Genomic DNA, 14,265 nt, shown 5'->3' on the forward strand with positions numbered 1-14,265 from the left:
ACCAGCGTTTAATCCATAGCAGCATTCGGTCACAAGTGGTCTTATTCTTGATATTCAAATACGGCGATTAGTTATACTTTTTATCAAACATGTACTATCGGAATGTCTCTAATTATTACACGATTTATTCTTTTCCTGACCCGTTGATTAATTTTATTTAATCAACGTGTGGTTCGATTGATCTCAGTTCTTCATTGGTCAAAATTCGATTACGATGTCAAATTTTCTTGCTTTCCTCTGAACTTCCTATTGTGATGTCATGAAAAGGCGATCATGCCTGATGACGTCACATAGAAAGAACACATCTTTTTGCAGATCATTCGAAAAGAAAGATTAAGTCTGTCTGTATATCGTTAAAAATTCATTAGAGAAACAGATTCCACCACCAAATCTTGTACAATACGATATTTATCCACTCTCGACAGTTCAATTTTAAATATTTAAAACGCTCGGCGAGCCTCGCGTTTTGCATTTGAAAATATAACTGTCTCGAGTGGATAAATATCGTATCACACTCGATACAGTGGTAGAATCTATAGCTATCACATTGGGAAATTCATATAAATCGCCATCATTTATGTATAGAAAAATAATAAAAGATATCAGATTAAGGTCTTCTTCTATTGTTTCAAAGACATTATGGACGCCATCATGATTTGGTTGGTAGTATTGAAATATTTAAATTAAAGATGACTAAGAATATGTTCCAATTGACCTAGCTACAATATTGCTCTTTCTGTGTTCGGACTTTAGCCGACAAGATGTGTGGTAATAGATGAGCACGAACTGCTAACTATCCAAAGCACCGATGTTCATCGACGTTTTTTTCTTTGGGAACGTGTCGCTATACATCTTTCATTTTCTTATGAGTTTTTGTGAACTTTTGTTCATTTTTCAGACTTTGTCAAATACCATATTGCCATGTTGCCGCTGTCATTTCCGTTCTTAAATCTAAAACTTGCAAAACCTGTATTCAATATTCATTATAAAAATTTATAAACAATTATCCCGTTGTCCTAAATATGCATGAAATGAGCTGCGTCGGATAGAAATCGACCTTATGCAAAGGAATATCAATACACCTGTTAGCCTATTTCGGGTTGAAAAAATCTCTTGTGCAAAGTCTGTGACTGTTTGAAAATTAAGTTAATATAAGAACCCTACAAAACAGACCAAAATTCCTCTTTTATTTCGTATTTCAATGTTCCAAAATCAATCAAAGTCTTATATATCTACATGAATAGGTGCACTTGCATAATGTCGATTTCTATCCGACGCAGCTCAAATATTGACCACTGAACTTTTATGTTTTATCCAGCAATCTACTCTTTTACGAGTAAAATTTTGAGTCCCGAACGGATTTCTCAGCGTGCTTATTCCATCTTTCATATAGCAGTCAAAATATTTACCTGGGAATATAGGTAATTTATTATTCACGTGAGTGTGTCTCGGTACCCTGGATGGACAGGCTCTAGTTGTAGCGTCGATCCCTGGAGTAAATATGATATCACGTAACTGGCCCTGTAAATGTACAAAATATAGAAATAAGAGGATTTAGTATGATTGCCAATGAGACAACATCTTCACCGGCCATAGACCAAATGACATAGAAGGTTAGCAGATCATCGCAAGCGTTCAACAATGAGCAAAACCCATACCGCATAACAAGCTATAAAAGGCCCCGACATTACAAATGTAAAACAGTTCAAACAAAAAAAGTAAAATAATTGAAACACAAATACCCGGTATGATATACTAAATCACAGGTCTTGACAGAATGTGGCTGGGTTAAACATGTTTGTTTGCCCCCTTCACTCCTGACTTGATTTCGACGACTACATTATTTGCTTCAACTGCTTTTTGAGTTCTTGAGCTGCACCATGTAACTATAAATAAGTTTGGCTACGTATGCTTGAAATATGCCAAGATGTGTTATTTGGACAAAACCGCAAAGACATAAACCGAATTATAGAAAGAAATCTGCTGACGATTTCCTTCGAGTACCAACACATTGTGTGGTTAAACTGTTACAAACCACATGGACGGTACGGCCACGAGGAGCGCTGACCTTAATAATAGGTTTAAATTCATTGGTTTTAACCGCAAACCACAAACTGGGTGATAAATGTCTGGCATTTACATTTTTTAGAATATTGACTAGATGTATATTTATCAAAGTGAACGTTTGATTATGAAACAAATTAAGTATTCCTGCTACAGTTAGTGGATAACATAAGCTAGGTTCTGGATTGGGGGGGGGGGGGGGGGGGTCTTTTAATTCTGTATTCTTTTTTTTAAGCCATTTTTCTCTTTTCTTTAAATTTTTGAACAGTAATCTCCTTTCTTTATATTTTAGTACACCATTATTCACTATTCTTGATTTTTCGACATTTTCTTCCTATGATTCTTTTATTTTTGTCCAATTTATCTGTATGTTGGACCATTATTCTCTATTCTTTAAGCCCCATCCAGACCTTCATAATTGGTTAATGGTTGTAATAGTTTTCATCGAAAATAAGGGCATCGTCATTGATAAACTTTATCAATTTGCAATGTTAGTAAATGTAATTGAAAACAAGAATGTGTCCATAGTACACGGATGCCCCACTCGCACTTTCATTTTCTATGTTCAGTGGACCGTGAAATTGGGGTCAAAACTCTAATTTGGCATTAAGATTAGAAAGATCATATCATAGGGAACATGTGTACTAAGTTTCAAGTTGATTGGACTTCAACTTCATCAAAAACTACCTTGACCAAAAACTTTAACCAAAAACTTTAACCTGAAGCGGGACAGACGGACGGACGAACGAACGGACGCACAGACTGAAGAACATAATGCCCCTAGGCGGGGCATAAAAATGTGAGAAATGATCAAACAGACGTCCTCCTAAATCACATTTGATGGTTAGAACAAACTACTGATAATGCAGAAATTATTGCGTATACTAATTATTCTATTTGTTGAACAATGGACAAAAATCCAAGATTAATTATTGCGATTTCAGGAAATGCTGCATACAAATTGAGCTACCAAAATTTAAAATGAGATTTTTCATTTTGCGAAACCAATCCCGCCGCAAATTTCGCAATAACGAAGAACATTGCAATAAGTTCTGAATTTACTGTACCTGAAAGTCGTGCATATGATCAAAAAGGTTTTAGTAATACGATTGACCTCCATTTATAATTCTTACCAGGGGCCAGTAACAAGAAACTTCTCTTAAAGTTTTTGTAAGTCATAGTTTACGAAGGCACAAAGAGTGCGATAAGAACCTTTTAAACCTCGCCCTTTTCTTTCTCTTAACATCGTTTAAGAATACTCTTAAGGCGGTCTTATTCTAAGCACGCTTACTAACATTCCGTCCTGTCCGTCAACGTTTTCTTTCTTTGATTTAGTCACTGCCAAATAAAAATCTCTCGTGCGTTTTGAAGTAACAGGATTTTTGCTTATATAGTCTGCTAATTATCGATCCTGATAAAGTTAACAACACATGGGAAGTTTAAGAGAAAACATGAATATAAAGGCTCAGTGCAAAAGACCACGAAAACCGAATTTTAAACAAGAGGAAATGACCACTTTTACGGTGCATTTTCATGGGTTATCTATCTATGAATAAAGGAAAGATTTCATTCTTTTCGTAACCCCGAACGACGATGTTTTATTGTTTTTTGGGGAAATTTGAGGATCATTGAAAAATAAAAAATGGTATGATTGTCAATGAGACAACACTCTACCAGAGACTACATGACGTAGAATTTAACAACTAAAGGTCTCCGTACGGCCCTCAACAATGAGCAAAACCCATACTGTAAGCTATATTAGGCCCCAAAATGACAAATGTAAAAAAAATTCAAACGAGAAAACTAACGGCCTGATTTAGGAACAAAACAATAAACGAAGAACAAATATGATATACAGCAACAAATGAAAACCACTTAATTTCAGGCTCCTGACTTGAGACAGTATATATAAGACAGTGTTGTGTGCTGTTTTGAAAATTTGAGGATAAGTTTATATAAGGCAGTATTCTATTTAAATTGAAATATTTAAAATAAGAAATATCGGAATATTCTTACCGTGTATTCCGTTAAAATGCATTTCGTCTTTTTCATTAACGGATTGAACTGTACTGATAGCTCGATATCTAGTTTGTAATTTTATTAGTTTTGGTGGAAATTTGAGTATCGGTATATATGAGATACTTTTTTTTTTAGTTTTGGGGAAATTTGAGGATCGGTATATATAAGACGGAAATTTGGCAGTGTTTTAAAGACTTGAAGGGGAGGGGGATTTGAGGATCAGTATATATATTAAGATACTAATTTTTTTAATATTTTAGTGTCTAAAAGGTTCTCTTTTGGATAGTATCAGGGGAGGGGGGTAGAGGATATAGCCATAAGCAATATATGCTCGCTCTGTCTAACCAATAGTTCTTGATAATTTGTCCATCCGTCACAAAATCAAAAGGACTTCAGCGGTTATGGAATACACGTCTTGTAAAGCGATCTTGATTTTTTCGCTTGTTAATTATTCATCATATGTAAAACCAGCGCTGTTTTCATTCAAAGACAGTAATTTAGGGGTGGGTAGAACCACACTTACATTACAGCTAATTTCCTAATGCTAGTAGATTAAGACTTTGGTTTGCTTGCTTGCTTTGTTTGCATAAACGTTAAACTTTGCTCAAGCATTGTAATTTAGATTGACATCTTCAAACAATATAGATAGGCATAGTTAAACCTGTATATATTATTTTAAAGTTGATTGGACGTTATCCCAATTACAATTGTACAATATACAAACAAAGCAAGCAAGCTAACCAAATTCTTACACTACACGCAGTAGGAAATTAGATCTAAAACGTGTAAAGTAAGAATCTTCTTACGCTCGTAAATTCTTAAGTTGATACAAAGAGTTCTTACTAAAGGACAAAAAATAAAAATGTTTTCGAGTTATCCGAATTGATTAGTTTATGATAAGGGGATGCAAAGAATTCCCTTAAATCCGTAAGAAATTGGAATGTCTTAAGGGCTGTCAATCATTCTAAGATTGATATAAGATTGCTTCTTGTTACACTTTTAGTCACTAAGACAGTCTTAAGATGATCTTAAGTGCTAAGAGAGCTTCTTGTTACTGGTCCGAGGTTTTTTTTGCAAGGACGTTATACTAACGAAAATATCAAGAGTTTTTTAAAGGAGGTATATGCGTAGCCGCAGTTATTTACTGCCACACGTTGTTGAGTCGTCTATTTTCGCATTTATTAAATGTTTAGAAAACCATTTTGGTGTTGATGATGATGACGATGAATTGCTGTGTAACGTTCATTGGCAAATATTATATAAAATTAAGAATGGAAATTGGGAATGTGTCAAAGAGACAACAACCCGACCAAAAGAGCAAAAACAGCCCAAGGCCACCAATGGGTCTTCAAAACAGCAAGAAAATCCCGCACCCGGAGGCGGGCTTCAGCTGCCCCTAAACAAAAATGTGAACTAGTTCAGTGAAAATGGACGTCACACTAAACTCCGAAACATATAAATGAACTAAAATTAAAAAAAACCACAATACTAACAAAGGCCAGAGGCTCCTGACTTGGGACAGGCGTCGGGGTAAAACATGTTTTGCGAGATCTCACCCCCCCCCCCCTATATCTCTAGCCAATGTAGAATAAACAAATTCACAGCAATACGCACAGTCAACCTCAGTTTAAAAGAAGTCCGAGTCCGATGTCAGAATAGGCAACAGAAGATACTAAGTAAAATGACAATGATACATAAATTAACAAAGGACTTTTAGCAGTTACTGACATGCCAGCTCCAGACCTCAATTAAACTAACTGAAAGATTATGTCTTCATGCATATCAGGAAAGGATCATGTTAATGAAAATAAACCTTTTTCGCTCTTGAACGTTGTCGTAACAGTTTTTTTTTACATTCCTTTTCACAAAGTAACAGTCCACAGGAAGATATGTAACCCTAAACGAAAACCAACACATCATTTTGAATACGAAACGAGTAGTCCTTGCTTTTACTACTAAATACCACGTGCTTAGCGGAACAGTAGCAAATATTATGTTTCTAGTCTTTGGTTTAAATCGGTTGGGGATCGGACCCACGACTTCTACACTACTACAAACCTAAAAAAGCACGCTTGAATACACCACTGATATTCAAACATGAAACTTTGACACATGAATCTGAATAAGATTTAGAGTCTTTTCCAAATATAGTTAGTGTTATGGGGTGAATCGAATACACGATAAACTGGCCTTCCTCTTATATGTATATTCATATTTACTGTTCATAAAATGCTAAAATCGTAATAGGTTCTCTAACCCCAGACAAAGACGGTCATATCTTTATTTGGAATAAAGTTTTAAGGGAATATATTTATTTTCACTGTTCTCCAACTTCTTTATTGATATTGTCTTTCAAATATTTTGATTCTAGTGCAACTGATGGGTCTTATGTAGTTGAAAATCGTCTCTGGTCGACAAAAGTATCTGCCTGATTAATTTCTTTGTATATCTTTTACCCAATATCTCTTTTTATTCACAATGAGTAAGAGAGACGAAAGACACCAAAGTGACATTCAAACTCATAAGTCGAAAATAAACTGACGACGCCATGACAAAAAAAAAGAAAAAGACCGAAAGACAAACAACTGTACACAGACACAACATAGAAAACTAAACCCTGAGCAACACGAAAGCCATCAAAAACCGGGGATGATCTCAGGTTCCCCGGAAGGGTAAGCAGATCCTGCTCCACATGTGGCACCCGTCGTTGCAAATCTGTTGCATTTTTCAATAATAACGATTGACTGATCGACAGTATAGTTCAGTTATGGATTTTTCAGTGGTATTTTTAAACGCCTGTTAAATTAACAACAGTACCAGCATTCCTGCGGTAGACTGCAACCAATGAATGAAAAACGAGACATCTTGCGCTTTTTCGATGACGTCACGAACCCCCCCCCCCCCCCTCAAACCGTGAATCTCCAACAAATAATACCTGAAAACTACCTCCAAACTACAAAGAAAGATCTACAAATTTTATTGAAAATAGATTTTTTACTCACCTGAAAAACTCCATTGTTTTTGTCACAACTGGCTATCGTAACTGTTTTGTGAACTGCGTCAACGTTATCAGGAAACATTCTCTTTAACCGTTTATGTTTTGTATTTATACAATCGGTTGTCATAGTAACATGAGTTCCTCCTACACTGAATCCTAAAGTGTGCCATTTGTTGTCACGTAGAAATTCGTTTTTAAATTTCACTTTTTTACTTTTATATATAAAAAATATGTTTCGTCTGCTAATTTCTATAGACATGATGTTTGAATCGTTGTCACCAATTACTAAAACACATTCTTTCCCTGTGTAAGTCCGACTATGTTTGATAATAAAAAACACTGAAAATTCATTCGGAAAGAATCGACATTGATTCAGTATTTCAGAAGAATCCATTGTTATGTACGTCACGTCTTTCAAAAACTTATACGCATGCACGTGAGACTCGGTATCATACACATAGCTTACTCCTTTGGGTAATCGTCCATATCTTGGGAATGCTTTGTCTAATAAATGTGATGATTCTAGACCTGCAACGAGAAAGCGGGTTTCTTTTGTTTGAAGTTCAAAAGAAGTACATTATTTTTGTAGTATTTAAGGGCCTTCTGGTTTTAGTATTTTTGTTGTTATCCTATCTTGGCAGAACTTGCTGTGCTTATTGAAGGTTCGAATTTGAGCTAATGTCAGAAGTTGGTGACTTTATAAAGCAATTTTGGGAATTGAAATTTTACTGTATCAGCACATATACTTTTTCTGTTACCGTCTTTATTTATTTGTATTGTGTAAGTGAATACTAGTAAGTAAGTAAGTAAGTAAATAAATTGTTTATTATAGTGTAAATCAACATAAATATATGTATGTACAAAATATAATCAGACATACTAAATACACCGACCAAATGGACCAATAAGTCACCTTTTCCTTTCATTTCAATATAAATGATTCAATATCACGAGTTAATTGTTGAGAGAAAAAATAGTCATACTTTAAGAATTAAGGGTTTGTAAAAGTTCAGAATTGGTTCTTCTAAAGTATTTGAAAAAGTTTAAGAATGTGAACTAGAGTAAACTGTTTGTTTTTGGTTTTTTGTGTGTGTTTGCTCTAATAGTCATTTGTAACTAACCGAAAAAATGTAAACCTAGTTTGATGAAAAAAATAACAAAGTTTGAAGTTTGATAGAAAAAAAATAATGTATATATTAATTTCACATTTTTCATGAGGGGTTTTAGTGTATATCATCTCCTTCTACTTTACATTATAAAATAGATTTAGTGATTTAATATAATAATGCGAATACACTCGAACCCCCCTCCTCCTCCCCCCCCCCCCCCCCAAAAAAAATAAACAGATATCACATTAATTTTCATGAAATGTGTGAAATCAGACTTGTTTCCATTTTCAGTATCGCTGGATAGCTACACGTACAATTAGTGAAAGCTATCTTAAGCCCTGGTCACATCTTACCGGATAGCACGAACGGACGCCGAACGGATAACTTTTTTTCAATCCGTTCATTATCCGTTAGAAGTCCGTTCATATCCGTTAGACTTCCGTCCATATCCGTTTCATGTCCGTTCAGCTTCCGTTTTATCTGTCGACGTCCATTCTGTCCGGTGGAAAATTTTGAGCATGTTCAAAACTTCGAACGGACGTCCAACGTATACAAATTTTGTCAACGGAAGACTTTTTTCATCTCGTTCGGCGTCCGTTCGAGCTATCCGTTAAGGTGTGACCACAGCTTAAGGTTAACGGCGTTTCTAGCTAACTTCGCTGCGATACATTTTAGTGTTCGACATACATGCATTCGCGATTTGAAATACATGTTATTTTTCTTCTCGCCAGTTTCGTGTAAAAATAAATAGCTCGAGAAAATTTATTATTTCACAAGAATGATTGTCTTTGTCTAAAAATTCAATATTCTTACATTTGTCACTTCTAAACTATTTCAGTAATGTATTTTCTCTTTTAATACCATGTTCTAATGGTGTATATTAACAAAAATGTAATTATTACTAACAATATACGCAATATACATTTCAATATTAAAATAACTGTAGCACCATCAATTTATAATCATTTTAAAGCTTCCATGACATGAAAGGCATAGAGATGATTGAATTTAGAAAAACAAATTAAGGGTTAATATTTCTTTTATTGATAACAGTATATTTAAACTGTCGTTAAAATTTAAATTACTAGTGAAACACGAAGCATATTCATAATTTTAAGTCTATAATTTTCAAAATTTGAACTGTATGACTCGAATATTATGATCTAAAGTTTCTTTTACTTTCAAACAGTAATATTCAAAAAATACAGTTGACGTATAAAATTCAATTAATTTGCTTTTAAATTCTTATTAGCTCGTTCGGCGGGGTTAACAAACACGCCCTCTGGTGATTAAGACGTTTTATCTTCCTTTGAGTTTGTCGATACAAGTAACGGATCACCAATGTCAGTCTTTCAAATTGACTGAAGTATCTCAGGTGATCAACCCCTTTGATGTTCTACCTGCACAGGTGAAATACAACATATAATTTACACAGCCAATAGGCTTAAGGAATACCACCGAATATTAAGGGCTATTAAGTCCGTTTATCAGTATTTGAACAACACGTTCAAGAACTTTTTACATCTGGATTAAAATATGTAAATTTACTTTATAAAACTACTAGATATAAGAAATATTTTTATTATTATCACACTGCAAGGATTTTATATTCGGATTTTTGTTAATACTTGAAACAATTAATGCTAGGTTTATATAGATAATACAATATACCAAAAATGCAAATAAAAAGTCATGAAAATACTAATTATTTTTTGTATAATTTATATTAGTCATAATAATATTCAAAATTATAAGAAAATATTTTTATTAGAATGAAAAGAAATATGTATCTGTGCTTTATTTCTTAATTAATAATCTTATATATATATATATACATGTATATATAGAGAGAGATTATTATCTACAGAAGCGGCCTTTTCTCGTGAAATACCCGGTGCTCACAAAACCATTGTACATTTCAAAATTCTTACAACAATTAAAATGAAAGATGGCTGGGAAAATAGAAGATCAAAGAAACGCGAGGTCATCATTTCATTGCAGTTTTGTCTTATCCGTGGTAATCTTTGACCGAACATTACACTTTTGGTCGCTCATTTTCTTACAGTTCGTGCATGGTGGCCTTTCTTTTGCTCAAACTTTCTTAATTCTAGTACTGTCTGGTATATTGAAGTTTTGATCTTTATTTTCGATTTCTGCTTCGTTTTGAGTTTTTATTCTGAAGACAATATTGTTTTAAACCGATTTTAGCTCCATAAAAATAAGGAGATGTGGTATGCTTGCCAATGAGACAACTATCCACCAAAGTTCAAATGAATTGGGTGAAACAATTATAAGCAACCATGCGGCCTTAAACAATGAGAAAACCCATACCGTAAAGTCGGCTATAAAAGCCCTTATATGAAAAATATGAAACAATTCAATTGAGAAAACTAACGGCCTAATTTATAACAAAACAATTTACGAAAAAGAAATATGACCGACATGAACCAACGACAACCACTGTACTGCAGGTTCCTGACTTGGAACAGGCACATAAATAAAGTGGCGAGGTTAAACAGGTTTGCTGGCGCCAAACTCTCCTTCGAATTAAGCATCATATTTTGGTTTGTCTACACATTTTTCTTTTTACATTAAATCTTTTTTTTTCTTTTTTTTTCTTCTGTTTTCAGTAATCATTGCTGTTGTTTTCCCTTGTAATTTCCGTTTTGTTTTCATTTTTTGTTCCTAATTTGAAAATTTAGTATTAAAGATGAGCAGACATATGTTACATTACCGGAGCTCGTGTTACGTGCAGTAAGTAGTGGAGTGTGTTTAGTAAAGACATAAAAATAAACAGATAACTATGGTAAGATTGACAATAAGACAATTATTCATCAAAGATTCAATAATACATGAAATTGAAAATTAGATTGTCTCTTTTCATTTTTTTTGGGGTCTTCCTATGACGAATTACGTATTTATGTATGTAGATTTTGCTGGTACATACCACGTGTTGCTGGCAGGGCGTTTAATTCTTACAAATCAATCAGCCAATTCGGTAACCTCAACCTGTCCCTTTTTCTGCATATTAAGCTATTAGGCAAAATACCATTGTACGTAGATTAAACTATAATAATTTTTATCTAAAATATTTAAATATTTATTTTCAACAAATTCTCTTAATCTGAATAAACATATCAACATATATGACTCCATTTATTTTATAGACCGTTATAGTTTATATTAAATTTCTTATTGTCGGTTAGTTTTTCGTAAATATTAATGGACCTCATATTTGTCACGTTGAGGTCTTAACATAAACATGTTACCTTTCGGTCAATGGTCAAACCACGAAAAAATAAATTATCACCCTCGTGCCAAGTAAATAACACATGTATAATATTTTTATTTCACTATTGACTGAGAGATCCATTACATCGAACCGGTATTTAAATCACCTTATATATTACTTTTACTGATTTTATCAAAAAAAAGTAATAACGGTTTTTATTTTAGACTTTATGTAATTTGTGGTTTTCATTTTCACTTAAATATATTTTATTTTAGCTTTTAACATATTTCATTTGAATTTTTAGAAGTTTTAATAGTCGACATAAAATTATCCATCTGAGGGTTGAAAAAAATAAAAAAAAATAAATCAAATTTATTTATTTTCAAACATTCGGGTGGTAAAAAATCAATTATTAATTCTGTTTTCAACTGATTACAATATATGAAAACATTATAAACTATGAATTCTTTAATTTTGAGAACATAGATGAGACAATTTGACCAAAATTAATACTAAACCCAACATCTCTGAAACCAGTTTCTTTCATACAACAAACGGAGGTCGGAAGAAAAAGAAATTATTGCCTTGAATATACCATATATATAACTCCTAAGTGTTGTTTTATTTTATTTTATTTTATTTTATATTATTTTATTTCTTTATTTTATTTTATTATCTTTATTGGATTGTCTGTCTTTCTGTTGTGGCATTACACTATTGTATTGAATTGAAATATATAAACTAACAGTTAAATATTATTTCGTTTTGAGATCTTGTCGATATTAGCAGAGGCTTTCGAAGATCTACTATCAAAACCAAATTAGCCAAAATATAAAAACATTAAAATATAGCAGAAGGGGACCATTGTCAATAACAATAACATTAACGGTACCAATTTTACTGCACCAGATGTGCATTTCGACAATTAATGTCTCTTCAGTGATGCTCAAAGCCAAATAATTTACAATTCAAAACCTAATACAAACGTTGAAGAGCTTATAAAACAAAAAGGGAAAGAAAAATTGGGCAAGGAATCAGAGCTATGCATGAAGGAGATATATTCCCTAATTCAAAATGATTTGCAAATTTTATAACAGCAAATTCAAATCAAAATATGTTTGCATTTCCATGCCGGTACTGAAGTAATAGATACTGGGCTGGGCTGTTTAGGATTCCTACTTTGGACAGATGATTTGTGAATTTATTTACCGAGTTTGGATTGCTGTAGCAAAACGTCTTAGTTTTGGTTTCATTCACAAGTTAGAGAAGGGATACGTTCAGCTCAACTGCAAACTAAATTACATCATTTAAACAAAATTACGATCGCTCCATTACCAGAAAATCCCCAAAAGAGATATACGACGGTCTATTTTGTATATTATCGTGCGTTACACTACTAAATCAGATGTATCTTGAAATAAATACTGTTAAATACAATAATTAGTTTTTATATACAACGATATCATAATTCAACACAGTACTAATTGGTCCTATTAGTACTTCGGTGTCACCGATACCATATTTTGAATCATTCATCACGCAGTTATCCGGTGAGGCTTCGGAATAGAGTCATTAGGGTCCAGAGATGCTAATATATTTTATTCAGCATACACACAGAATGCCACTAATTTAAGATCTTAGCTTATGACAATCAACGAATACAACTTAAAGATTATTACTTTATTCACATTTAATAAATTTGATATTATATATCTAAAAACACCAAAATCTTGATATTGCTATAGAAGTCCCATATACAGCCTCGTTTTGAAACTCATCCTTCATAGAGTCATAAGATACAGGTCAGGTCAACTAAACTGTAAAAGGGCACGATCACTTTACATTTTCTAAACAATAAGATGATATTATTAGCTTTCAGCGTGACAAACATTGTAGTTCTCAGGTGTGGTGATACGTATCTTGCCTATATAAACTATTCAGATCTCTAAAGTTGATACAGAAACGGGGTAAAATGTCATTGTCTTTATTACGTCTTTATGGACCATTTGTCAGTGATGATTAAAACAATACATTTTCACAAGTTTAACCTTAATGGGAAGTTAATTTGACATTTAATACAGGTGTTGTGAAATGTATACTTTAAAGGAATAGAAAGTTTCTGGAACACCTATGATGATTTGGAATAAAAAAAGTTTTATTTTTTTGATTATATCTCTTTATTACTGTAAGTCAGTCCGTTCAGAACTTTTGTCTTAAAATTAAATTCCATATTCATCTTAAAATATTCCTAATAGTTTATCTGTATATTATTTTCTCTAAATTCTTTCTTATTTATGAACATATTTAATCACATTTGTCTCCACAAGCTCGATTCAATTTTTTTTCTGATTCTCAGATTTTCTGATTTAGAATTTATTGAACTTACCAATATACATTTCTTAAATTTTGCCTCTGTGACAATAAAAAAACCTTCGTGATTTTTTGGGACACTAGTTTAATGTTTTATCTTATCGACAGAAAAATGTCTACAATGCATACATGCATATAGTTTCTCGAAAAAATAAATTATTAATTGTTAGATAAGTTTAGCATTAAAGCAATGTTAGGGAACTAAAGAATGCAGCATCCTACGGGATTTAGTAATAAAAACACATATATATATATGGGTCTCTGTTTTTTTATACCAATTTTGTTTTTGCACAACGAGTTTAAAAGATATCTTTTCATACACTTTATATTCTAAGATTGAATTTACTGTCTCTGGAAGATAGGAAGTCTATTTAAAAACAAAAACAACGATAGAACGTTTTAATACTGTGCCAAACGTAATTTAAAGCATTTTTTTTTCTGAAATAAAACCAAAAGTATTGTTTACGGAGCGT

The 14,265-nt window shown here is 32.8% G+C and overlaps 1 protein-coding gene across 1 annotated transcript in view; it reads right to left on the reverse strand.

Moving 5' to 3' along the window:
• Positions 1-13,818, reverse strand: part of LOC127719163 (thrombospondin-type laminin G domain and EAR repeat-containing protein-like) — a 28,961-nt gene extending 15,143 nt beyond the window's left edge. The window contains exons 1-3 of the mRNA XM_052225185.1: positions 13,809-13,818; positions 7,086-7,609; positions 1,410-1,521 (exon numbers count right to left, since the gene is read on the reverse strand). Coding sequence (XP_052081145.1) covers positions 1,410-1,521; positions 7,086-7,609; positions 13,809-13,818 — 646 coding nt within the window. The remainder of the gene's footprint in view (positions 1-1,409; positions 1,522-7,085; positions 7,610-13,808) is intronic.
• Between the last annotated feature and the right edge of the window lie 447 nt (positions 13,819-14,265).

The sequence above is a fragment of the Mytilus californianus genome, unplaced genomic scaffold (assembly GCF_021869535.1).
Source record: "Mytilus californianus isolate M0D057914Y unplaced genomic scaffold, xbMytCali1.0.p SCAF_10, whole genome shotgun sequence".
In the NCBI taxonomy this organism is placed as follows: domain Eukaryota; kingdom Metazoa; phylum Mollusca; class Bivalvia; order Mytilida; family Mytilidae; genus Mytilus; species Mytilus californianus.